The sequence below is a fragment of the Pleurodeles waltl genome, chromosome 10 (assembly GCF_031143425.1).
Source record: "Pleurodeles waltl isolate 20211129_DDA chromosome 10, aPleWal1.hap1.20221129, whole genome shotgun sequence".
Taxonomy (NCBI): Eukaryota; Metazoa; Chordata; class Amphibia; order Caudata; family Salamandridae; genus Pleurodeles; species Pleurodeles waltl.
Genome location: NC_090449.1, coordinates 453,893,348 through 453,919,943, shown reverse-complemented (window position 1 = coordinate 453,919,943; position 26,596 = coordinate 453,893,348). Strand labels below are relative to the sequence as shown.

The following is a 26,596-nucleotide window of genomic DNA, read 5'->3' as shown; positions in this document are numbered from 1 at the left end:
CTGTTAATGGATTATTTCTGACATACAAAGCCTAAAGATGTGACATGAGTGAATCTTTCCATGTTTTCCAATATATCTTGTGCTACTCCATTTTTAGGACCACAAGCTCCTGCTAATGCATGATATTACCACAATTGGGCAGCTAGATTGCTCTATTCTAGATATCTGAAATAACCCTGATACAACATTGCCATGATATGCAGAAACCCAAGCCCTCCCTAACATCTACAGAGTCTTTCATCAAGGTTTCCTTGGTCCTTTCACAGTTGTCCATTCCTTAACGTCACTCTTTTCAGCCATCTCAGTCCTGAATGCAACGGTCTCTGTCCTAATTCCAGAGCCCCAGACACAACTGTTATGGCACCACATTTGTAGTGTGACAGCCTATATGTTCTCCAAAAAGACTTTACCGAGCCATTCATTCAGCATGCTTCTGTCTTGCCATTCTCAAAAGCTCATCCAAAGTACTTCAATCTTGACTAATGTAACCCATGTCCTAATTCCACAAAGCTCTCCTGAGGTCCCTTAATCCCAAGTACAACAACACATGACCTAATCTCCGGGCCACAGAGAACTTTGCCCACACACCTTGTTCCAGAAAAAAAACAAATCATGTTCTTGTCCCTCACAACTGTGCCTTGGCACCCTATTTCTGACTTCAGCATTCCATGTTAATTTACCAAAACTAGGACAAAAGCCACCTTGGGTTCAGAATCTTGTGGACAAACAACAATTGTGGGTAGCTGTGGCAGCCACTGAGAGTTCTGTCTAAGGATCTGCAGTCCTGACAGCAACAGCCCTTTCCCTAAACATAGAGAGCTTTGATGAAGCACTACCATCTTGACTGCAAGAGCCCATGTTCTAACTTCAGAGAGACAGCCATCTCAGTCCTGACTATAGTTTGTCTCTAATATTAGACCCTCAATGATCTTCCAATATTCAACATTTTAAAGCTCATCATAAAGGCACACATTTTTGAGGCTATATGGGCTCCTTTTATGCCAGCCTTGCCTCAGTTAGTGTTTGCTACGGCAATTAACCAATGAACCCACCCTGGTAAGCAGCCTAGAATGATCAAGTTGATTAGAATGTTGAGGGTTATATTATGGAGGCATGGGTATGATAGTTAGAGAGTGAAGCACCAGTACATTATATTATCCTTTTTCCTCCAATATAGCTGAGTGAACTGTGTTGCTGAATTAGTAGTTAGGAGCAAGACTTAATTCTGCTTCTTTTCTTAGGAGAGTTCTTTCTTTTCTCAGCCATACCCCATATTAACATGTTCTATCTAGGTTCCATATAACTATGTTGTGTAACTAATAATACTGCAGACTCTGTATAGCCTGCATTGTTAAGCTGATATTTAGAGTTGACCTAAAGACATTTTGTTTCAGAATGATTAACAACTGTACAAATGATAAAATAACAGTGATTTGTAAACTCATTGAAGAAATAAAGGTAAAACAGGTACTTCAGTCTTGACTAGAGCAATCCAACTCTTAATTACGTAAAATTGAGCTAAGGTCACCTAATCCCAGCTTCAACAATCCATGACCTAATCTCACAGCTCCAAGGAACTGTCAACATTGAAATGTATTAATTACTCAACAACCAATGTTGTAATTTTATAGAAACATGGCAAAGCACTCGAGGCCTGACTGCAGCAGGGCATGCATTGGGCTGCTGCATGCAGGATCGATGCAGCATGTCAAAGTTCTCTAGAATTAGGACCAAATGAATGCCCTTTTTTCAGAGAGCTCGAGAGAGCCCCCAACTACCAGTGCCACCACCAATATTCTAATGGCAGAGCCAAACAGAGCCTTGCTGTGACATTTCACCCCCTACTGCAGCAGTTTGTAATGTAATCCAGGAAAAGCCTGCTGACTCACCGAAGTGCTGATTACAACAGCTAATCTCAGAGAGCTGCAGGTGATGAACCTTGGTTCTGGTTGAAGCAGGTCACATCCTTATCCCAGACAGTTTTATCAAGTACCCTCATTTCTCACTGCTGCAGCCCATGTCCACACAAAGCTCTGCTTTTTCACTCAATCATGGTTTCAGAAAGAGATACCCTAATCTAGGAACCCCAAAGAGCTATGTGAGAAAATTCATTCCTGACATCAGACCATTTCCTAACCCAGTGGATTATGCTGAAGCAAATGGGTCCTCACTGCCTTACAGCTTATCTAGGCAAATGCCTCCTGGTACCTAGTATGAACTCTTACCTTGACAAGCTTATAGAATGTCTCATAGATGAAAATGAGAGAGATGAGGAAGGCAAAGATTTCTTGAGTGAATCTGGACACGAACCGGACTAGGAAGCTGCCCTCAAATGCCACCATGAGTAGCACAATGACGATGAGCCAGAAGCCAATCCACACTCTGCCCACAAGGTACTCAAGGCCATTGGAGGTGCAGAACTGCAAACAACAAACAGACAGAATATAGTTTCTTATAATGTTACAGAACATTAAAGATAGGCAGTACCTTTACACAATACAAAAGTCTATCTCTATCTCACCACAGATTCCTCACCTTTTGTATATTCCCCAGATGTAAGGGTGAACCTGGACATTTCTCAGCAGTGCCCCAGCGTGCCAGTAGGTGGCACCGTGCTCTATGGATTTTTAGAGTGTGACTTACCAGCTCAACGGTATGCAGGTGCTGCAGCCGGTCTGTAGGTTGTCTGCTGCGTGTTAATTGAAGAGCCAGGACTTCAACTTCTTGCAGAACTCAAGAAGCGAGGAGGAGAACCTGATGTGTGGAGGGAGGTCGTTCCATGTTTTAGTGCAATGTAAGAGAAGCATAGGCCACCTGTTCTGCTTTTGCTGATATGGGGGGGTTGTGTGAGGTAGAGAAAGGTTGAGAATAGGAGTATGGTGTGTTGGTGAAGTGAAAACGGCAGATGAGGTATGCTGGTCCTATGTTGTACAGTGCCTTGTACGCATGCATGAGGAGTTTGAATTGGCAGCATTTGTGTATCGGCAGCCCGCAGAGTTCTCTGAGGTGTGGTGTGATGTGTGTACAACGCAGGAGGTCCAGGATGAGTCTAGCAGCCGTGTTCTGGATGGTCTGAACTCAGTGGAGATGGCTGGAGATTCCGGCATTGAGTGTGTTGCCATTGTCTAGTCTGCTAGTGACTAGAGCTTGAGTAACAGTTCATCTGGTGCACAGGGGAATCCATTTGATGAATTTTCTGAGGATGTGTAGTATGCGGAAGCAGAAGGAGCTGACCGCATTCACTTATGAGGCCATATTGAGTTTGTCGCTTAAGATGACTCACAGGTTTTTTGTGTGGTTAGAGGGTGTAGGTGTTGGACCTAGCACTGATGCCACCAGGTGAAATACCAGGGGTAGTTATTATTCTCAAAAATCAGCCCTTCCTTCTTTTACGAGTTGAGTTTCAGGCAGTTGTTGTTCATCCATTCATCTATGCAGATCACGCATTAAGGAATTTGGATCTGGTCATGGAATACTTGCCAGACATTGAGATGATGGGCTGGATGTCATCAGCATAGGAAATGATGGAGATGCTGTGAGATCTGATGAGGTCGGCAACTGATGTCATGTAAGTGTTGAACAGCGTAGGGCTGAGAGATGATCCTTGAAGGACTCCGCAGATCACGCCCTTGGACTCTGATGCATAGGATGGGAGTCTGACTCTGTATTCTCCCTGTGAGGACTGAGCATATCCATTTGAGGGCTGGACCATGGATTCTTGTTGCGTGTAGTCTTTTGATGAGGCTGGAGTGTGGCACGGTGTTGAACGCAGTGTAGAGATCCAGCAGTATGAGGGGAGATGTTACCTCCTCACTCCAGAAAGGGGCGGGTCTTATCTGTGGTAGGGATGATTGCTGCCGCTCTGCTATGGCTGCTTCGAAATCTGGATTGGAGGTGGTTGAGAAGATTGGAGTTTCATGTGGTTGGTGAGTTGATGGCTGACTGAGTTCTCTCTAACTTTTGCTGGGTTCGTAGTAAGGCAATGGGACAGAAGTTGCTCATCTTTGTTGGGACCTGACAAAGGTTTCTTGAGGAAGGCCGTGACTGCAGCATGTTTTCATTCCTCGGCGAAGACTGCAGACACTATGGAGGAGTTGATGTGAGTAAGGAATTTGCTGGCCAAAGGCCCTACTAAGTTGTAGATATGGTGTGGACAGGGGTCTGTGGGAGCTCAGAGTGGTGTCTTTCTCAGTTAGTGTTCTCCAGTTGGTCAGGTGTGTGTCCAAGTGGGAGGTGGGCAGGTTGCTGATGAGGTCCTTGGGGTTTAGTTGTTTTCAAAGTTATTGTAGATCTTCTCCGTTTTGCTGTGGAAGAAATTGTTGAGGTTGTCACACAGTTCCTGGTGGGGCGGATGGAGTTGGCTGAGGCTTCTGGGTTAGTGAACTCCTTGATAATTGCAAATAGCTTTTTGCCATTGTTGTAGCTCGCTTCAATCCCGTTGGTGAGGGATCTTTTCTTGGTGTCTCTCAGGAGGTTGTGGTTGTGCCTGAGTGCAGCCTTGTAGGTTACTTTGGAGTCGTGGCTGGCTTTCCATTTCCCATCCAGCTGACTGCAATACCTTTTGGAGACCCAGAGTTTTTCTGTGTACCAGGAGGCCTATTTGTTGGTTCTGCAGTGTTTGTGAGTTTTAATGGGTGCAAGAACATCTGCACCGTTAGAGATCCATTGGCTGAAGTTGGTGATTCCTTACACTAGGTTGCCGGTGATGTTGGGAATGTGTCCTGCACTGTGTCTGTGACGAGCTGGTTGGAGGGGTCCTCCAAGTGGGAATAGAAATTGCTGAGAAGTAGGAAGCCCAAGGTGTTGATGGTGACAGGGGCAATGAAGTCAGAGGTGAGGTTACCGAAGTTGCTTCATGGTCAGAGTAGTCAATATGCTGGGGATCCTTTCAGGGTTGAGCTGTCATTGGTTTGTAGGCTGAAGTGCATGTGTTCCATGGAGGGGGCGTCCAAGTCTGTGGAAGTTAAGCAATTGACGATGTCTTTATAGATGATGGTAAGTCACCCTCTGTGTTTGTGAAGGTGGGCTTGGTGTGTGATCTTGTATCCTGCTGGGACGGTCAAAGGTGGGGTTCATCCAGTTTTCCATCATGAAGAGGAGGCCTGGTGCACTGTTGCTGGGGAGGTTCCAGATTTTGTTTGTGTTTTTTGAGTGGGTGGTTGTTGAGTATCATGTATGTGAGTGTTTGCTGAGAGTCTGTTGTGGTGTTTTGTGAGATGGTGGCGTGGGAGTCTGGGTATGGAGTGAGCATGAGGGAGTGATGCTGCAGGTGAAGTGACAGTGGAAGCAGGAGAAAGGTCCTACTGTGCTGACAGGTACAGTGCAATAGCAGTGGTGGATAGGTGTCCTGGATTGAGCGTGCAAAGTGTCACTACTGAGTAGTGGCAGAGGGTGGTCTGACAAGGGGTTGTTGCCCTGGTCACAACCCAGGAACGGAAGGGCACAGATGGGCTTGCGTTCAGCACACATTTGGCGTACCTGCTTTACGGATGCAGAGCAGCCACCATTAAGTAGGTCCTGTGAGGTGGGAGGAGTACTGGGATGGCCATCAGGGTTAGGGAGGGTGGAAAGAAAACACAGGGGGAAGCAAGAAGACGCAGGAGAGCAGATACAAAAATTCAGAAAGAAGGCAGAAAAGTTCAGAAAAAGGCACAAAAGTTCAGGAAAGGCACAGAAGTAAATACAGAAAAGGCACAAATGTAAAAAGTTTGGAGAAGACAAAAGAGTGGACGTGTAAAGGAAAAAGACAGACGTTGGACACAAGAGAGAAGGTGTGAGAGTGGAGAAAGGAGGCTGCAGGAGGAGCACGGCAGGGCCTCAAGGTGCAAAACCAGCTCTGAGTGGGCCTAGACTAATTGGTGGACCAGACCCAAGTAAGTGGAGGGGGAAGTTGGGCCAAGACGCCTGTTCAATGGAGTTGTGCAGCAGCCGCCATTAAGTAGGAAGGGGGGTGGGAGGGCTGTGTGGACCTGAAAGGAGCACAAGAAAGAAAGAATTAATGAACTGAAGGTGAAAAGATTGAAAAGAGCACAACGTGTGAAAATTCAGAAGGAGGCACAGAAAGTTTTGAAAAAGGCACAGAAAGTTCAGAAAACGGCACAAAAGTTCAGAAAAGGCACAAGAGTAAAGTACTGAACATGAACAAGAGAAGAAAGTTCAGACGACACAAGAGTCAAACGTGAAACTTACTATGCCCAACTGTACTCACAGCAAAGACTGCTGCGGCAAACGAATCCCATTAATTTTTAGCGGACTTGCGACTTTCAGGCCTGTCGAGGGAGGACAAAGCATTGCTGGAGGGAGACCTTACTGAGGAAGAAATAGTCAAAGCCATACACGAGCTACACCCAGGTAAAACGGTAGGCCCAAACGGGATCCCTATTGAACTCTATAAACTAACAGCAGCGAAGATTGCCCTCTACCTGATCAAAATGTCCAATGAAAGCCGCACTTCTGGATGTCTTCCCAGAGATCAATGGCTAGAAAATATAGTGGTTATCCACTAAGATGGGAAACCACCACAAGACAGCACATCTCACAGGCCCATTTCTTTGTTAAATGCCTAAGTGAAGATCCTAGCAATAGTACTGGCCATGATCTTAGTGCAAGTGATAATGACCCTTGATCACCCAGACAAATCTGGCTTTATACCAGGTAGAAACACAGCATGCAACCTATGGTGTCTCCATGGGGCCTTGGGCTAGGCTGCTTTCCTATGAGAAGATGCTCTGGCCCTTTCATTCAGTGACAAGATGGCTTTGACACCGCTGAATGGCCCTATATGTTTGCAGTGTTACAAAAGATGGGCTTCAGCCCACGATACCTGAGCTGGATAAAGCTTCTCTATACAGAACCCCTGGCCCAGGTTACGGATAATGGAGGGGTGTCCCCAATATTTCAGCTTCAATGCAGCCCAAACATGGTTGTCCACTTTCACCATTAACATTTGCACTAGCACTGGAGCCTGTAGCAGCTTGGATCCAGCAAGACCCCCGATTTGAGGCCTGCAATGATCAGAGGACTGGGAAGACAAGATTTCACTTTATGTAGAATACATCTTGCTTTACCTCTCAGACCCAACATTATCACTAGACAGGATAATGCAAATACTTACCCAATTTTGTGACTACTTTGCCTATACTATTAATTCCAGAAATCCCTAATGCACATACTCCAGGGGGATACGCCACACTTGCCTCGAGACTGTGCGGCCAAGGTGACACAAGACAGATTCTGATATCTAGGAATCCATATTACAGGTGAACCGAACAGATTCTGTGTCAATAACTTAGTATCCCCAATTAATCGTCTTAGTCAGGAAATTCTATTGTAGGATGCTGCCCCTTTTGTTGCTAGGATGGGCAGCTTTATTTAAAATGATGTCATTACCCAGCTTTCTCTACGTGTTACAAAACACCCCTTATCCAATCCCAGACTCCTACTTTAAAGAAGTTGAAAGTGAGATGCAAGTGCTGCTTTGGAATGGCGCACGGCCTCAAATTGCCATCCATAAACTCACAAAATCTTGGTGTGATGGGGGTATTGCTCTTCCGGATATTCAGAAATATTACTGGGTAGCTCAATTGACAATGGTTGAATACTGGATGCATCTTCCAGTAACCAAACCAGCCTGTCTGATTGACAGATGGGCAATGCACTCCATGGGGTATGTCAGGGCTATATACGGCAAAAGAAATCCCACAGCTTACATGGGCCATACTGCTATCACCTTAAAGATTTGGCACACGGCTCTGCAAACACTGGGCTGGCACAACAAGATAACAAAGGTCACCCCTCTCTGGGACACAGCAAGTTTGGGCATCCTGGGGACACAACAGGGGTTCACAAAGTGGGATCTTATGGGCCTGTCCAGGGTTGAAGATCTGTGGGCACAAGGGAAAGTTATCCCTTTTCTCAGATCTACAAACTGAATATCAGTGTAACCTCCAAATATTTACAACTACATCATACTCTACAACAAGCTCTGCCTCCGGGCACTATACTCCTTGAAAGTATATTGCTTGACACATATGCCCCACAAAGCAATTTCACTCACATAGAAAAAAATAATTAATAACGTACCAGAGGCCCTAACCCACTTATGGCCACAACAAGAGATTGACTTAGAAAATTTAGAAGAGGATGAACGGCAGGAAGCTCAGGCGTCCCCCAAGGAAGTTGTCATACAAATGCGTTTTTGCCTAGTGCAACTCGAAAATGTACACAGGGCAAACTTTTCTAACATTACACTGGTAAAAATGGGTAACGCAGGATGACAGATGTGGAGGGTAATGTGGCCAAGTGGGTACATTTTACCACATCTTGTGGAGCTGCAAGGTGCAGCAGCTGTATTGGCGGGATGTGCTTAACTGCATTACTAATGTGTGGACAAACATTGGAACTTGATGCTAAACGGTGCCTCCTTAATGTCTGGGATGCCACAGACTTGCCCAGGATGGAACAAATTTAGGTCGGCTTGGGTCTGAAGGTTGCAAAACGCAACATTGCATGCTGGTGAGAGGTAGAGGAGCCGCCTAAACTGGGAGAACAGAACAAGGATATGGATTGGTGCAAGCTTGCTGAAAAGGTAGAAAACTGTCAAAGATATGGGCAAAGTGGAACGAATACAGAGGCAACCTCTGCACACCCCTTCCTGGGACTGACGCTGCTATGATGATTAACGGATAACCTACTACTTAAGAAGCCACTGAGGGGGCGGGGGAAACAACTGAATAAAATGAGCAGTCAATCAAGGTAAGTGGATCACTGTTTCTATTGCTACATGGCTATTTATGGCAATGCTGTGTGTGTTTGATTCATGTTATTGTATTCATTAATAACAACTGAAACAATAAATAGATTTCTAAAAAAAAGGCGAAAAGGAAAAAGATAGAAGTGGGCTGCAAGAGAGAAGGCTGCAGGAGAAGCAAAGTGGTACCTCAAGGACGGGTTCCAGACAGCCTAGACTGGTCAGAAGACCAGTCCCAGGTAGGGTGAGGAGGGAGCTTTAGCCAAGGCACCGGCTCAATGGGATCGCACAGTGGCCACTATTAAGTAGGTCCTAGAAGGGGGGACGAGCGCAGTGGGTATAGCTAGGAAGGGCAGGAAGAAAACACAGGACGAAGCAAGAAGACTCGTGAGAGCAGGTGAGGTGCCGGGGGGAAGGAAAGTGTGGGAAGGTAGGGCTTGTGGGGGGCTTGGAAGGAGCACGAGAATGGAGGATGTTGTTCCACTCGGGAAATGTGCTGAGCTTATATGGTCGCCACTCCTGTACACTGACGTCAGTTGCTTTTTTTTTATTTTTTTTTTACAGTTTTTATTAAGTTTTCTTACTCTTGTTGCTCATCAAAACATACAGGGAATACGTCATAGCATTACAAATGAATTATGAAAACCATATCACAATAGTCAATCTAGTGTAATATACAGGCAAAGGATTTGTTTGGACAACAGGTACATTAGGTTAGTCATTTACATTAGCTCAGGGTTCTGCTAAGTCGGTCCTGGAGAGCCGGGTCCAGGCCATATTTTTTGCATATCCACATTTAGAAAAAAGAGGTTTCAGAAATCTACATGTTTCTAAATGTGGATATGCTAAAAATCTGGCATTGATCCGGCTCTCCAGGGCCAACTTTGCAGAACCCTGCATTAGCAGTATGACATTTTGGACATACAGAGAAAATCAAAATCATGGCATAACAATAACATTTACAAAAATAATGTAAAAAATAAGCAATCATTCATAATTTATGAGCAGTAGTAAGAAGGACAAAACGTTATCAGAAGTAGCAACAGGCCTTAGTTATGTTGTTCTCTACCGTGACATGAATCTCAGGTGTACACGCTCTATAAATATGACACATAACATAATAAGATGAACAGCTCCCTTCAATGGATACATCAATGCTTGAACATCACCAACCTTTGCACCATAACAATCACGGGGGCTTCAGAAATAACACTAAACTCACCAAAGGAGTCTTCACCAGGGTAGAGAAAACAGCAGATGTGCACACAATTACAGGTAAAGCATGAAAACAAGCTCTTGGATGCAACCTTTCTGAGATGTAATCTATTGGACGTAAATGCAACTCTAAAACAATGTGCTTAAGGTATTATTTTTCAATAGAACAAAAAAGCCAATTCCAGACTGGTAATTCATTAGGATGAAAATGAACAGAATGGTTCATGGAACATAAAGCAAAAATCGATCCACACATGAAAATGGTGTACTGCATAAATGCCAAATCTGTATCTAGATTTGCATCACAAGAACTGCATCAGATTTAGTGGATTAACCCATGAACGAGTTTCATACATAATTTTGCCATTTTTGACACTTTTGTTTGTAGTTCTGATGTGGCCTGAAGAGTTTCGGAAAACAAAAACAAAAAGCTACTTCACAGAATTGCCTCTTAGGGTTATGGCTATTTTCTTACCTTTGCGTTAGAATTGTGGTGTCCTAGTGCAAGAACCTATGACTCGGGGACATCCACCTGATGCACCTGTTTATATGGGGTGGGGGGTCCTGCCACCGGCCTGCTACATCTTTAGAACTCCAAAATTGGAGGGACACTCACAGAGTCTGAGATACCAGGGATGTCTCACAAAAGAAACCCCACTGTAATGCAGGACCATGATGCCACAGGTCTCAAACCTGTGATGTTTCAGATCATGGGACATAATTGGCATTTCCAAGTTGGGGGAAGATCTAGATGACAACGCAATTAAATCCTTTATAGACCTTCAAACAGATTTTGACATACATCGCACACAGTTTTTAGATACCTACAGTTTGGAAATGCTATCACACCCTATGGGACAGAGCTCCATGGGATACCAGAGTACAGCCCGTTGGAGGCTAAAATCCTAGTAGGCATGCCGATCGAACACAAAATTTCCTGGGTATACCGAACACTGATAATAAACTCACCAGACAACTTCACTCATCTACAGGAGGCCTGGTAGGGGGACTTGGGCACACCCTTTGGAGGAGGCATTGGCCTCACCCCGAGAATCGGCCATTGCCTCCTAATTTAGACTTACGCAGTGGAAATATCCCCACAGTATATACTACGCATGAAATAGGCTCTGGAAAAGGTGAGCCATCATCTCACCACATTGTCTAAGCTGCACCACAGAAAAGGGGTAACTTCTTCATATATTTTGTGGATGTGCAAAGTTGAAACCATTTTACCAAGAGAAATGAAACTAGCACTAGATAGACACCAATCGATACAAAGCTGCGCTGTGGTGCCTAGGACTGGTGGTCGCAAAATGGCCATAGCTGGAAAAGCGAGAAAGCCCCATCACTAATGAGATGGAAGTCAGCACTGGACAGATGCATTTCATTGGAGATCCAGATTTACAAGGCAAGACATAATTTGGGCCAGATGATGCCAGCATATGGGCATCACCCTTCAGGGACACATAGGTTCAAAGTGAGCCCTCCCAGAATATTCAAATTCATTGTTATTCTTTCTTGTCCAACAGGTATTGGGCCAACCAGGTCAGGTTTGTCTTTTTTTTTCTTTATCAAAAATACCTGAGCTTATTTTTTGGTAGTGCATAAATATGGGAGATGACCTCTGACTGCATTTGAAGACAAGACAACCCTTAAGTTTGAGCAAGACGTCCAAAAAAGCCTATATAGTTGTATTTATGCTTTAGTAACATGGTTCCTCTTTTTTGAGCAATTTGGTTAGCAGAACATGTGCATTCTGTGATCTGTAGCTGGGTATGATATTTATTTCCTCTGTTCAGGTAAAGTGAGTTTGTGTAGTCTAGTCTTGAGTTAAGGACACATACTTTTTTTGATAAACAGGTTTTATTAGGTTTTATGTACATTGAAACAATAGGACACACAATCAGTGCAGCGGAGAAAACTACACAGCATCCGAGCACAGCACTGGCAAAAATAACTTTATGCAATAGCATAAAAATGGCACATTTCTTCCCACACGTGGGATCCGATGACAACTGACCAAGCCATTTTCCCCACACTTTACTGTGCTTGCGAAAGCAGCCCTGGGCCTCATAAACCGGTTTCTTCTGTTGCTCACACCAGTCCACACCTCGGCGCCATTGAGAAATGGCGGGAGGTGTGGGTTTCTTCCAGCGAATCACAACAACGCATTTGGCAACCATAAGGGTCGTGCCTAGAAAACTTTTATCAGCCCTCGTACTTCCGGAGGCATCAAGGACCCCCAACAGAAGCACTAAGGGGGAAAGGGAAACTTCTTACCCCAACACCTCAGTGAGCTCATCCACTATTGCAGACCAAAATTCTTGAATCTTAGGACAGATCCAGACCACTTGATAGAAGTCGTAAGGAGCGTCAGCACAGCATGAGCAGGTGGATTCAAGGAGAAGGCCCGTCCGGTGCATCCGGGCGGGGAGGGGTAAGCAGTGTATAGGTAGTATGTCTGAACAAAGTGTAACTCAGAGGATATGGTGATGGTTCTAGGTGCGTCCCTCCAGTCGTCATCCTCAAGGGAGCCTATCCATTTCTCCCATCTGACTCAAAGGTGATCAAGGATGTCTGGGACGTTGATGATCAAGGTACGGTAAGTCTTAGAGGCCCCACTCTTGCCCAGTGCACCCATGAGGAGTTTGGCTTCCAGCAGGCTAAATTTGGGGAGAGGACTTGTTTGGGTGATTTGGGAGTGAAGGGCGTGCCTTAGCTGGATATATTTGTAAAATTGTGTATTGGAGAGGGTGTAGTTGGTCTGAAGGTCTTGGAAGGACCGCTTGTGCGTTCCTGCCCAGACTTGACCCGACTGTGAGATACTAATAAGGTCCCACTTCCCAAACCCCCACAGTGACGCTTTTTACCATAGCCAAGTACAGTGCCAAAGGAGTGTCTGTTGTGTGAGTATCAATTCCACTAAGGGTGGTGTAGGGCTGTTCTCCAAGCCAAGATAGCTGTTTAGGTCACAAGGGGAATGCTCTGACAGACCGGGGTAACGGAGATCATATCCATTATTTGGGCATGTCCTAACTGGGAGAGTTCCAGCTGATATGCAAGGTCTGACCACCCCGTTAAACTAGGCACGGACTGGTAGGAGATGGGAAGCCAAGTAATAAAGGTGGAGGTCGACCATGCCCAGGCATCAATCATACGGGGCACACTGATAGTGGGTGAGGGCGAGATAGGGTTTTGAACCATGCCATAAGAAGAAGGTCGCAGTCCTGTCCATGGCCTAGAACCAGGACCAAAATATGAGGACAGGTAAGCTTTGGAACATATACAAGAACCTCAGAAGGTTCATCATTTTATATTGAGCTACGAGTTTCATTACAGTTAAGGGAAGCGACTGCCAGTTAAGGAGTTCATCATCATCAAAGAAACTTTATTCAATTGTTTTTAGCAATCATAAAAGTCATTATACATGAGAAACAATTTTCAGAAGAAAAAGGAGGGAGGATGCAGAGAATAAAATACATATAAATATGAATATAAATACAAACAGATAAAAGATTAAAAAAAGAGAAGTAAAAATGAATAGGCCATTTGGTTAAAACAAGTAAAATGATCTCAGATATAGTGCTTGAAAGTCTCACCCATTTGCCTCAAGACATTGTCTGGCCTTAATCACTGAACACAGGAACAAGGCTAATCCATTGCAAACCATGATAGACGGAAGGGATAAAAGATACAGGAAAGCTGGACGACATTGTTTAAAATGCATTGATTTTAAAAATGGTATCACAAACATTTTCCTAGGGGTTGAATAATATTTACAAAAGAGGAGTGTGTGCATTGTATTTTGATCGGAGACGTTATCGCATGGGCATTTCTCCAATTGTAAAGACCAATCGTTAATCAGGGGAAAACTAACGAGGCGATGAAAAGACTCTAGTCTCAAGCGCGTAAGGATGAACCGATGTCTTGGGTTCGTGACTTTGGATAAGTATGGTTCCATGCCATTCGTTTGCTGTATCATATGGTTTCTCCTGACACTATGTTTATTTCCCTCCGCATCCCATCTCAATTCGGCCAGATGGGTGAGGCAAGTGTTTTTCAGGTCTTTCCTGGAAATTGTTTTCAATTCATCTGGGGTAAAAAACAGCTCAGGGTGGCCTAGTTTAATAAAAAAGTGCTTTAAGTAATTTAGCCATTGAATTTTGGACTAGTAGGTGAGTGCTAGGGCATCTACTATGATAGCCCTGTTCAACCTCGCTGGATCTGAGGTCCATACTTTATGCCAGAGTAGAATCGGTTGGACACGAATGAGATCTGTAAGGTATGTTACTCCAATTTCTGCATGGCATACTACTGTTGATGTTGATTGCGGGACACTTAGGACTGTTTTCAGGAGAGCGTTTTCGGTCAGCTGTAAGGTAGTGCAGTCTCGATATCCCCAGAGTCCAGCCCCATACAGTGCTACTGAAACACATTTCGCGTTGTAAAGAGTCATCATGTCTTTGGGAATTGCTCTACCCACCCTTTTAGAAAAGTTTTTTATCGCCATAACGGTTTTCGTGAATAACGATTTTCTCGCTTTTATGGCCTGTGCCCATGTACCTTTATCATCGAACAGAATGCCTAAGTACGAAAATGTCCCTGTGTCGATTAGTTTTGCGCCTTTTAAGTCTATATGGCAGTTCTTTATGCGGCTTCTGGGATATATCATAGAGAAAGTTTTAGTGTGATTAATTTTGAGGCCCAAGATGTCCATGCAATTATCAAAGGTTGTTACTAGTCTTTGCAAAGCGACTGGGGTGCGGGCCATCAGAACGGCGTCATCTGCATACAGGAGGGCCGGGATCTTCCGAAAGCCTACTTGTGGAAGATCACCACAGGCATCGGAAAGGGTCCCCTCTAGACTGTTAATATACAAAGCGAACAATAGGGGAGCTAACACGCAACTTTGACGCACCCCTCGTTCAATGGGGAAAGATGAAGTACATTCCCCTTGACGCCCATAGCGGACCTTGGCGCTTGCACCAGCATACAATTCCCTGATAAAGTGGACTATGGTAGTATCAACCCCCATGTCCAGCATAGGCCACAATTTTGAGTGCACCACGCAATCGAATGCAGAGGTTAAATCGACAAATGCAAGGTATAGAGTTCCGGGCTTGGCCTTGTATATTTACCAAGTATGATCTCTAGGTTGAGAGCCTGTTCCGTTGTCCCTATGCCAGCCGTAAACCCATATTGTAGATCAGAGAGGATGTGATTTTCCTTTATCCAATCTTGTAGTCTATTTAAAATGATGCGTCCCGCAATCTTTGCAAGTGTGTCAAGCAGTGAAATAGGACGATAGCATGGAGGATTATGGCGATCTCCCTTTTTATAGATTGGAATAATTATAGACTCAGCCCAGTTCGAGATGAAAGTAGTTGAGCAGCAGGCGCGTAGCACCTGCGTCAATAGTGGACCCCAAAGAGAGATATTAGATTTATAGATGTCAACTGGGACTCCATCTGGGCCTGGGGCTTTTCCGCTTTTACTTGCATTAATAGCGTCAGTGACCTCGTTTAGAGTGAATGGTGAGATGAGGTCATGGGAGTCTAATTTAGGGAGATTTGTTTCTAGTGCCAAATTTTCTGAGGAGTATATGGCAGAAAAGAAGGCAACCCACTCTTCTTCCGTGATAGCAATTTCCATTTTTGGTATTTCTTCACCACATAGGAGCGGGGAATTCACAATTTTCCAGAATTTTACATTATCATTCCGGAGGCTTGCATCATAAAGGGATTGCCATGCCTCATTTTTTTAATTCTGTTTTCTTTTCTTTATGGCATTTTTATACTCCTTCCTCTTTAATCTTAATCTTTTATCCGGGTTTTGTGAATGTAAATGACATTTTAGGTTTTTGCGAGCTTGTGTAAATTCAGCATTGAACCAGCCTTTATCCTCTTTCAATTTCGATTTGCTAAAAGTTGCCTTAAGAAACTGTTTTATACCATCCGTAATTACCATGAAGGCCTCGATACAGTCTCGTGGACTCGTGTTATCTGCAAGGCAAATATTAAATTTGTTAGCATAATTGGTCACTAGTCGTTTCATAAAACCCATAGGTTCGTTGTCTGACCACCGAATGGTGTAACCATTTCTTGCTCCCAGTTCAATGTTTTCTACTATCTCTTCCATGTCCCTGTGTATAAGAGCGTGTTGAGAAAATGTGAGACCTACGGTTTGAGGATTATGATCGCTGAATATGGTGTCTTGAATATCATAATCAAGTACATAAGGGAGGAGGTTGTTAGATAGTAAAATTAAATCAATTGTTGTGTTGGCTTGCCTGCCGTTAAAAGTGGGTTTCAATTGTGGCCTGCCCTGAGTCAGGCAGTTGCATAGGATGAGATCAAGGCTAAATAGGGCTTCATTCAACGAGTTGCCTGAGTTGTTGTGTGTGAAGTGTAGTAAATCATCATCACCATCAGGGGTGTGAGGGCAGTAGCCCTTAGTTGAGCTGGGGCACAGGTATGTGTTAAAGTCGCCTCCCCACACAATGTAAGACTGTTTATTTGAAGAGTCACATACTCGGTCTATATCTTCCTGGAGGAGGTTAAGTACTAATCGGAGATCTTGAAGAGGTACATTGTTATAAAAATTAATGACCACCAGTTGTGCGATATTTTTTAGATGACATGAAATCACTTGGTAAAACGTATTAGATATTAGAGCAATGTCCTTGATTGTATCACACTTATTGGATATAAAGGTGCACAAACCGTCCTTAGCCCTGCCCCGTGCGGAAGGAACGGCAGGAGTGTATAGTGTCCTATAGACATTTATGTGAATCGGGTTCACAGACCAGGTCTCTTGGAGGCACACCCAGGGAAAACACTGGATGTGTTCTAACCAGGCCTCATTCTCCACCTTAGATCGGAGGCCGGCCACATTCCAAAATAAAAAAGAAAGATGGTCTTTATGCATTGTTTTAGCCTGGCCCACAAAAAACTTATCAGTTATCTGAGTTTCCCCTGGAATAGTAATGGTTTCTGTGCATACGAGAGGAGTCAGGGCACAGGTAGAAGATTTTTTTGGGAGGGCTCTTGGAAACAATTCATCTTTAACAGGTTGTCTAGAGGAGGATTCCGTGTCCGATCGTTCTCCTCCAGTGTCTGCTGCCGATTTGTCTGTACCCAGACGGGCGAGGTCCAATGTTTCTGTAGGGAGCTTGAGCCTGCAGGATTCCTTATCAGATAATAGTCAATCAGTGTCTTCCATGCTGAGCCCCCAAAATATATTCGTAGTAGGAATCATGTATTGCGGCTCAGGCCTGATTCTATAATCCTCAGGACAGAGGCCAGGTCCATCGTGATTTTTAGTAGTCGTATAAAAGAAATCCAAAGGAAGCAGGGCAACGCCATGGTCGGTGATCTGATCGGACTTAAACTTCTTAAGATATCTTTGACCAGCGTAGGGGTTTTAAATAAGAGAACTACGCAATCACCCTTAAATATTTTATGGTTTCTGCCCACCCATTTTACCCTTCTAACCATCTTGATGTCTTCAAAAAGTTTATTTGTCAGGCCAGGTTTCAGGCGAGTTGCAATCCAGTTCAAGGCCTTATTCCTCAGAGCTGCCCATGATTCCCCCCGTGCTCCAGATAGAGTAGGGACATTGGCAAGAACTGCCCCATAGAGGGTAGCCGCAGGCGGGAGGTCAAGAATGTCTCTCCCAGTTAAAGGGGCACCCTGGTAAGCTTTAGGAATAGTTACGTATTCCCCTCTTTTTGGCGACATTTTGTAGGATTGAGGACTGCCAGTTCTTTCAAGTAAGGCAGAAGGGTCAACTTGTCTTTGGGTAATCTGAGGAATGGGTGGTTGGGTCTGATGTGTTAGAGGGGGCCTAGCGTTGAGATCGGTATGACAAAGCTGTCGTGCAGTTGAGGTTAAAGGGTTTATAAGTTGTGGATTCAATGTTTTAAGCAGATAATCCATTTTTCCCTCCAATTGGGTTAGGCGTTCCATTACTTGGTCAAAGCGTGTACTAACTAGTTTTTCTAGAGCAGTCAATGGCTCTGCTGGAATAGTTTTCCCTTTCGCTGTATGGGGTTTATTCTTATGATCAGATTTTTCGTTGTGAGGGTGAGTTTGAACGTTTTGAATACAGGCATTGGGTTGTGCTTTCGAGGAGCCATGTCTAACATTCACAGGCGGCTCTTGTTTTGATGGTATGTCCCTCCTTGCTAATTGGAGTTTCTTCTTGCGTTTTGGTGAGGGGGGATGGTCATCACCATCTGAGATAGAATCAATTATATCTTGAATACAACCATTAGTAGTTTTAGTCTGGATTTCACTTCCAAAAGGGTTTACCGAATGCACAGGAGTTGCTGTTAAAGGCGAAGGGTTAGGGGGTACTAGTGGCCTATTCTGGGTAAGTATTTTTCCCTCGACATTAGTAATCTGTTTGTCAATTTCCCCCGTTGCTCCTGAGATAAATTTCAAAATTGACGTATGTTTTTTTTTAAGTAAAGTATCATTTACGCTGGGTTCTTTTTGTTTCCTTTTCCCATTTTTACTAGCTGCCTTAAGCACAGGAGTTCTATGATAGTTGACTGCTAGGTAGAGGTTCACTTAGGAGGTGGAATAACAAACAATTGCTTTTAGGAAGATGGTGGCGAGGAATGGTAGATGGGTTTATCCCAGTATTTTAGGGATTTTTTTTTTAAAGGGGGGAGGTGCAGGCTACAAGGATATGGACACGGGGGTCAAGGAAGAAAGACACAGTACCTGTTTTGGAGATTTCTGTGCAAGGTACTGAGCTTGAGGGGAAGATTTCAGGGGGGTGGCCCAGCCCAGCCTCTGCCGGCCACCCGCGCGCGTCCCGCGAGCAGGAGCGCGAAGATTAAATTTAAAGGGCTCCTGCCCTGCTTGTTCTGCCGCTGCCTTCCTCCTCCACCAGCCACAGGTCGCGCTTCCCACGAGCGGGAGCGCGAAGATGAAATTTAAAGGGCTCCTGCCCTGCTTGTTCTGCCGCTGCCTTCCTCCTCCACCAGCCACAGGTCGCGCTTCCCCCATTAAGGAGTTAAAGGTTAAGGGACCAGGCCAGCTCCAGGCGTAAGGCCACCCAGATTCCTAGAAATCTGAAGCATTTTCGACAGATGGGAATAATCTCTTGCCAGTCGAAGCAGTCACAGAATGGACCCAGGGGCACCAACACAGTTTTGGAGGGATTCATCCAAAGACTGGATACCTCCCTAAAGCACTGAAGAAGGTGAAGACATAGAAGGCTGCTTATTGTTGGCGAAATGTAGAAGAACATTGTCTGCGTATAGGGCTATGAGGTCTTCATAACCTTCAACCCAACTCCAACCATGCAGTTAGGCGTCAGTGCAAATAATGCATTTCAGTGGCTCAACTGCTAGCTCAAAGAGGAGTGGGGACAGAGGACAGCCCTATACAATCCCCTGGCAGATAGGGAAGGTGAGGGAAAGGCACCATTGATCTGGACTATCCAACTGAAATAAATGGCCTTGACTATACCCCGAAAGTGGGGCTCCATCCTGGCGAACTACCTGCGAACAAAGGTACCTGCGGTCCACCGTGTTGAATGTTATTTCAATATCTTTGAAAAGCAGAGGTAAGTCAGTAAGCAGGTGGTGACGGTGGGCCAGGGTCACATGAAGGCGTAGAAGACAATGTCTCGTGCTACGAGACAGCATGAAGTTGCATTAATCTAATGTATTAATGTGTGGAAAAGACCTGTTTGAGGCAGGTGGCCAGAAATGTCGTAAAGATCTTAACTTAAACGTTAATGAGGGATGCTGATGGTCATAGGTGCAGTCTTGGGGGGGAGGCTGTGTTTTTGGAATCACCACAATTGTGGCGAGTCTAGCTTTGGGGGAAGGGTTCCGTTCTGTTACGATATCACAGAATGTAGCATAGTATTCCGCTGGATACCCATCGGGTCCAGGAGTTTTCCCAGAGGCTACCATGGACAAGGCTGCGTTTACCTCTTCGGTTGTGAATGGTTTGTCTAGAATGCAGGCTTTGGCACGGGATAACTGGGGAGAACCCGGGTAAGGATATCTCACGAAGGAATCAGGAGGGGGAGTCTATATCTGTTTCAGGAGCCGCTGTGTGTGGGAGGTGATAGTAGTGGACAAATGCTTGTATTATCTCAGGGGAGGGTAGTTATGATGTTACCATGCACATCGATAATTTCAGGCACTATTCTGGATGACTGGTGGAGAGAAGTTAGCCAGTACAGTAATTTCCATTTTTTGTACCCTCACCTGTAGATTCTGGTCACTGTGGTGCACTATAGTTGTTTGGTGGCCTCCAGAGACTGGAACGTAATTCTGTATGTAGGAGGCCCAGTTGGTGAGACTTGACACCTTTCGGATCTGCCACCAGGCTACCCTCCATCCGGAAGGCATTTTCCCTTAAACTGGGTAAAGTGGAGGGAACAGGTGCATTCCTGTGCCCCGATTTGTCCCCAGGCAAATCCCCTGATAGTTGCTTTGATGGCAGCCCATTGGCTGCCAGCTGTGGCAATGGAACCCCCATTGCTTTGGAAGTAAGCTTGGAATTTGATGCCAAGACCGCAAATTTTGGCTTTGTCCTGAAGGTACCAGGAGTTGATGCGCCACACTGGGCATAGACCATGCTGAGATGAGCCACGGTGAAGGTGGAGGGGGGCATGGTCTGATATTTCGCGGGGAAGAATTTGGGCTTGGGAGATGGCCTGGCAGTCAAGAGCAGGCATATATATAATATCTCTACGCAACTGGTGTGGTGTGCAGCCAAAGTATTGTGAAAAGGTGAAGGCGGGGTTCCATATCCTCCATACATCCCTTGCAGGGGGGGGAACCATAAAAAGTCACTATATTAACCTGTGCTTAACCCTGGGTAGTTAGGCATAAAAAGTAGTCAGGCTAAACTTAGAGGCAATGTGTTAAGTATTTATGCAGTACACAAACAGCAACACTGTGAAAACACAACACAATAAAAATCCCAAACCAATTTAGAAAAATAGAGAACATTTAAATACATTATTTGACACCAAAACCCTGCAAATCCAATCAGTGGAACCATAGTTCTGATGTTTTTAAAGTTTAAGGTTCAAAATAGCAAGTCCTCTGTTTTAGAAAATGGACACTGGGAGACCTTTAGCACCCCAACCAAGGTTCCAGGTGTGGAGGGAGATCTCTTGGGGGGTGCAAGACTCACTCAGGCTGGTCCAGTTGCAGGCTTAAGATGGTGGGGAGCCTGTTATGCCCTTGTGGCTCAAAACAGGAGACCAGCTGTACTAGCCCTTGGAGTCACTTCTGGAGACATGGGTGTAGGTGGTGATGGAGGGGTCTGCAGCAGGACTGGTCTCTGAAGGTCCCAAGCGGGCTCCAGGCAGCAAAGCAGTTCTTTCACATACAGCAGCAGTCTGGCAGATTGCACAGGAGGTCACAGCAGCAGACAGTCCTCTGAGAGTCCTTCCACAGGTCCAGCAGTGAACTGAGGAACAGGTCTGAATGCGTTCTTTTTATACCCAAGTGCCCTGCTCCTTGAAGTTGAGAGACATTTCCATAAAGGTTCTCTTAAGTTCCAGGAATTTCCTGCCTCCCCTGGCTCCTAGTTGGCTGCACTGACAATACAGGGTGGTAAGCCTATTGTGTGGTAGCAGAGACCAGCCTATTCAGTTGCAAATGGGGCTGTGCTTAGCTCTACCACCCATCAAGTCAGTTAATGACCCATTCAGGCTCTGCTAATCCCTCTATTGTGTGACTGTCTGGAGTGAATTCACAAAGTCTCATTGATCAGTTATTCCCAGTCATGTGACCTAAGGCAGGTTACAGGCACAGAGGGCTAAGGGTAGGAAAATGGCAACTTTGTAAAAGTGCATTTTCAAACTTGTGATGATAAATCCAACATTACCATTAAAGAGGGTTTATCATTACAAGTTGATAGGTACAAAACATGATATATCTACCACCTCTGGTTTAGGAACTACAACTTATTAATCTTAATAAGCAATCCCCAATGTTACTCTATGGGAGAAGTAGGCCTCTCAGTAGTGAGAAAACAAATTCGGGAGTTTTTCACTACTAGGACATGTCAAACTAAAAAGCACATGTTGTGACTTTTAATTACATAGCACTCTATCCTATGGTCTACTTAGGGCCTACCTTAGGGGTGACTTATCTGTAATAAAAGGGGAGTTTAAGGCTTGGCAAGGGGTTTTAAATGCCAAGTCGACATGGCAGTGGGACACAGCCTTCAGGCATTATTGGCAGGCCTGGGACAAGTTTTAAGGTGCCGCTTACGTGGGTGGCACAGTAAGTGCTGCAGGCCCACAGATAGCATTTAATATACAGGCCCTGGGTATATGGTATACCACTCTTCAAGGGACATACATGTAAATTAAATATGCCAGTCAGGTATATTCCAATCAAACCATGTTTAAGGGAGTGCACATGCACTTTAGCACTGGTTAGCAGTGGTAAAGTGCACAGAGTCCTAAGGCCAATAGAGCAAAAATCCAGACCAAATGGAGGCAAGCAGGCAAAAGGTCTGACCACTCTGAGGGTGATAGGTGTAACAGGGGCCTTCCCCCTGTGCCTGAGGACCAATGTGAATGCAGGTTGTGTTGGGTACACGCCTGTAGCTTGGTGCGTAGCACATGGAATATGTTGCAGGTGTGTGTTTGGGTGCAATGGAACAGAAACAAACAAACCTTAGAACAGATCAAAGCGATTACTAAAATTAACAATAACATCATACTGAGTCCCCATCCCACCCAATACTTCTACTCAAGAAGCATCTGTTGCCCTGAAAAGGAAAACAAAGATGCAAATGAACATAAAAAAGGAAACTGGAGTGGTGGACCTCTTCCAATTATTAATCAAGGCTAACCATTGGCCAGCAAACGGTGTCAAAAAGGTTTAAAGTTAGATGCCATTATGCCCTACAAAAGTTATAGGCTTTCTTCAGAGATGGGGATTCAGGAAAGGACCCTGTCTACAGGGTCATCGGTGGGTAGTAGTGACCCAGCAACCAAGGAGTTTTCATAATCTTGACTGTGCTCCTCCGTTCCTGGGACCCAGGAGGGGCGCAACAGTGATGGAGAGTGACCCCCTGAATGAGATAGTTATGAAGAGGATTTGGAGCAACTGGTATGGCGCCTTTTCAGTGAGCGAGTACAATACCTCTGCAGTTTAGGCACTGTCGCATTTCGGCCAGTTCGTATGCCTGCTGATTCTCGAGAAAGGAGCATGGAGTGGGTAATCCTCTGTAAGCCATAACCAAGCAAATTCTAGGGTATCAAAGAAATGAGATTTGTTAGCATGGATTACATGGAGTCGGGCAGGGAAGAGAAAGCAGTACTGGAGCACCATCGCTCTGAGCTTTTGCTCGACCTCAAGATATGAGCAAAGTTGTTGCTGGACCTCCCAGGTGTAATCAGGGAAGATGAGGAGCTTGCCATCTCCAAAGTGGAGGTCTGCTCATGAGTGGGTCTCCCTAAGTATGGTATCTTTGTCTCTAAAGTTAAGGTTGCAAACAGTCATTGGTCTAGGAGACGCACCAGGGGGGTATTTGGGAGTCAGAGCCCTATGGGCCCTTTTTATTGCAAACCATGATGATAAGTCGTCCGAGGGCATCCATGGTTTGATCTAGCTTTCAAGGAAGTCTGCAGCTTGCTGAGGTTCTGTGCCCTCAGGGATGCCAATCACATGCACATTAATACGTCAGGAGCAATTCTCAGCATCTGCAGGTGGAGGCCTCCCAGCACAAGAAGCAGGTCCTAAGTGTTGTGCCCTTCAGGGGTACCAATCCTCTAGGTGGTATCGGGGGGGCCCAGATGTATGAGGATGCCTCTGTTGCTTGGCGATAACTCAGGGGGGTTGGATCCTCGAGGGTGAGTCACAGCGCAGCCTTGCTCCTCGTGTACTGTTTCCACCCTATCCTCTCCCTCCCGGAATCAGTCATCCAGGTAGTACAAAGGAGCCAGTGAATAGGTAGCTTGGTCTGCTCACCAGGGGGCCACTTCTGAAAGGTTGCAGGTGCAGGGCAGGCCAGCCCCCAGTGCTGGCAGGGCACCTCGGTGCAGGTCACAGGGAAAACCTCAGGACAGTGATGGCACAACATGTTTTAGGCCTTTCAAAAAAATGCATCACAAAAGATAAATTAAATAATGACGGCTGATTCAGCAACCGCAAAAAAACAGAAAGATACCCTTTAACATTGTCCAGAGCAAAGACTTGCCAGACAAGACATTAGAACAAACAAAACATCACATAATTTTACCTGGAGGGGTTAAATCTGCCATGTGCCACACTAACCCATAAATTTGTCCCATTGAACAGGCATACACTGTCTTAGTTGAAGGACACCTGGCTGGCAAGATGACACCAATCACCTCCTGAGGAAGGTTGAAAGTGTTCAGCTGTCGCCACTGAATCTCCAAACATGAAGGTGGAGATTTTGAAGGTCTGGATGCAAGACCCTGCCTCACTGCAGTGACAGCAGATCCTTCTTGAGGGGCAGTCTGATCAGAAGACAGATGCTCATGCCCAGGAGCTTTGGATACCATATTCTCTTTGTCCAGTGTAGAAGTGGTGTTTTGACAGAAATATCATGGGACAAAATATTTTGTCAAGAATATCGAGGACAAAAATATCATGAGGGTAAGTTTCTATAGATAAGCAAAGTTTTACTAAATATAACTACAAATATATGTGCCTTGGTGATATACATATATATATCTTCAAGGTAGATAGATGTGGAGTTAAAAATAGTAAATCTATACTTACTTGTTTGCACTTACTTATTTGATATTTTGGTCCTCAATATGTTTGACACAATATTCTGTCCACACATTAAGTTTGTGTCTGATAATCTGTCAGTGAACCTGCAGGGTCACTAGAATGACTTGGGCTCACGTTTTTCAGAACTCTGGGCAGGAAGGGTTAATGACAGAAGAGGCATACAGGAGTTACACGTTTCATCCAAAGGGAGATACGTCTCCTAGCGAGAGGCACCTTGAAAACACCAACGCACAGAACTGCTAACACTGCACGTTCTTGCTGTTGTGAATAGATCAAGCCAAGGTTCTCCCCATCTGTGGGAGAGACCTTGTGCCACCTCTGGGCACAACTGCTCCTTATGATCTACGAGGCGTTGATGGCTGAGCTCTTCTGCCCTGGCAATCAAATATCCTGCTAGGTGGTTCATCACAATGAAAATACCTTAATGTTCCAAGCATTTCTAGAGGTGTAGTTCCTTCTGGCACAGGGTCCACAACTCCACCCTGTTTGTTACAAACCACATGGCATTGGTGTTGTCCGTATGCACCTGAACCAGCCCGTCTTTGTTGAAAGGAAGGCTTTCATCACCTACTGGATCGCCTAGTGGATGGCCCTCAGCTCCAGAAGGATCATATGGAGCTGGGATTCCACCAGAGAACAGAGGCCACTAATCTCCAACTCTCCCAGGTGATTGTCCCAACCCAGATGTGATACATTGGTCACCACTGTCGGCTCTGGGTGGGGTACGAAGAGGGGTCTGTCACTGACCTAATGGCAATCCAGTAACCATCACTGCAGATCTTTTATAGTCTCCTCTGAAGTCTGGACTCAGTCGATGAGGTCACCTTGATGTTGGGCCCACTGAGACTTCAGATCCCAATACAGAACACGCATATGCCATCAAACATGGTTAACGAGGAAGCAGTAGGCCATCAATCCTTACTTTCATTAACACCTGAGGATCATCTGATAGACCAAAGGGAAGTACAGCAAACTAAAAAATGTTCTTGACCCACTGTGAATCGCAGGTTGCAGCAGTGGGCCTGCAAGACGGATATATGGAGAGATGCATTCTGCAGGTCCAACACCACCATCCAGTCTCCTGGGTCAAGGGCAGATAAGAACTGGGCCAGGGTGAGCATTTTGAATTTGTCCTTCTGGAGGAAGGCACTGAGTAGGTGTTGGTCTAAAATAAGATGACAACCTCTGTCCTTCTGAAAGTAGCTGGAATAGGCACCCTTTTGATACCCACTTTAGCCAAAAGGACTTGTATTTCCTGAGAGAAGGCAGATGGCCCATCATCAGTCATTTTGAGAGCTGCAGAAGTGCGGTAGAGTGGCTATGAAGGGTAAGGTGTGTCCTTTCCAAACATCTGCAGGACTCACCTCATCTGACTGATGTTATGGCCTGCTAGCCCAGTAAGAATTGATGCATCCTGCCTCCAAATGGGTGGCTGTACTCTGCTAAGGGCACGCTAAACGGGGTTTGGAAGGTGGGGCTCCAGAGGGTGGGGGGCAGTGGACTGCCTGGGGTGCTGTCCCTGACTAGGGATCAGTGGTTGCCACCGCCTTGACCATGAAGCTGCTGGACACCCTGCTGTGGCTAAAAATCTGGCAGTATCGGGTACCTCTGTCGAATCCGTGAAAGGAATGGTGGGGTTTGATACAGTTGGTGAAGTAAATAAGCCTAGGAAGTGCGCTGCGGCCTTGCTCTCCTTGAAGCGCTCCTGAGGGGAATCTGCTGTGACCCCAAAAAGGTGAGTCCCATTAAAGGACATGTCCACAAGGGACATCTGGACAGCACCCAAAAAACCTGTTGGTCATCTGGGACACCTGGGAGGACTTGGTGACTGAATCCCAGATAGCGGCCCAGCAGGCAAATGGAATTGACTG

The 26,596-nt window shown here is 45.3% G+C and overlaps 1 protein-coding gene across 6 annotated transcripts in view; it reads right to left on the bottom strand.

Annotated features, from left to right (window-relative positions):
- The window catches only part of SLC4A2 (solute carrier family 4 member 2), a 2,186,615-nt gene that overhangs the window by 277,388 nt on the left and 1,882,631 nt on the right, over positions 1 to 26,596 (bottom strand). For 5 of the 6 annotated variants that reach the window (XM_069210734.1, XM_069210733.1, XM_069210731.1 and 2 more), the window contains one exon: positions 2,226 to 2,420. The exons of the other annotated variant lie outside the window; for it this stretch is intronic. In XM_069210734.1, coding sequence (XP_069066835.1) covers positions 2,226 to 2,420 — 195 coding nt within the window. The remainder of the gene's footprint in view (positions 1 to 2,225; positions 2,421 to 26,596) is intronic. 6 annotated transcript variants of the gene reach the window in all.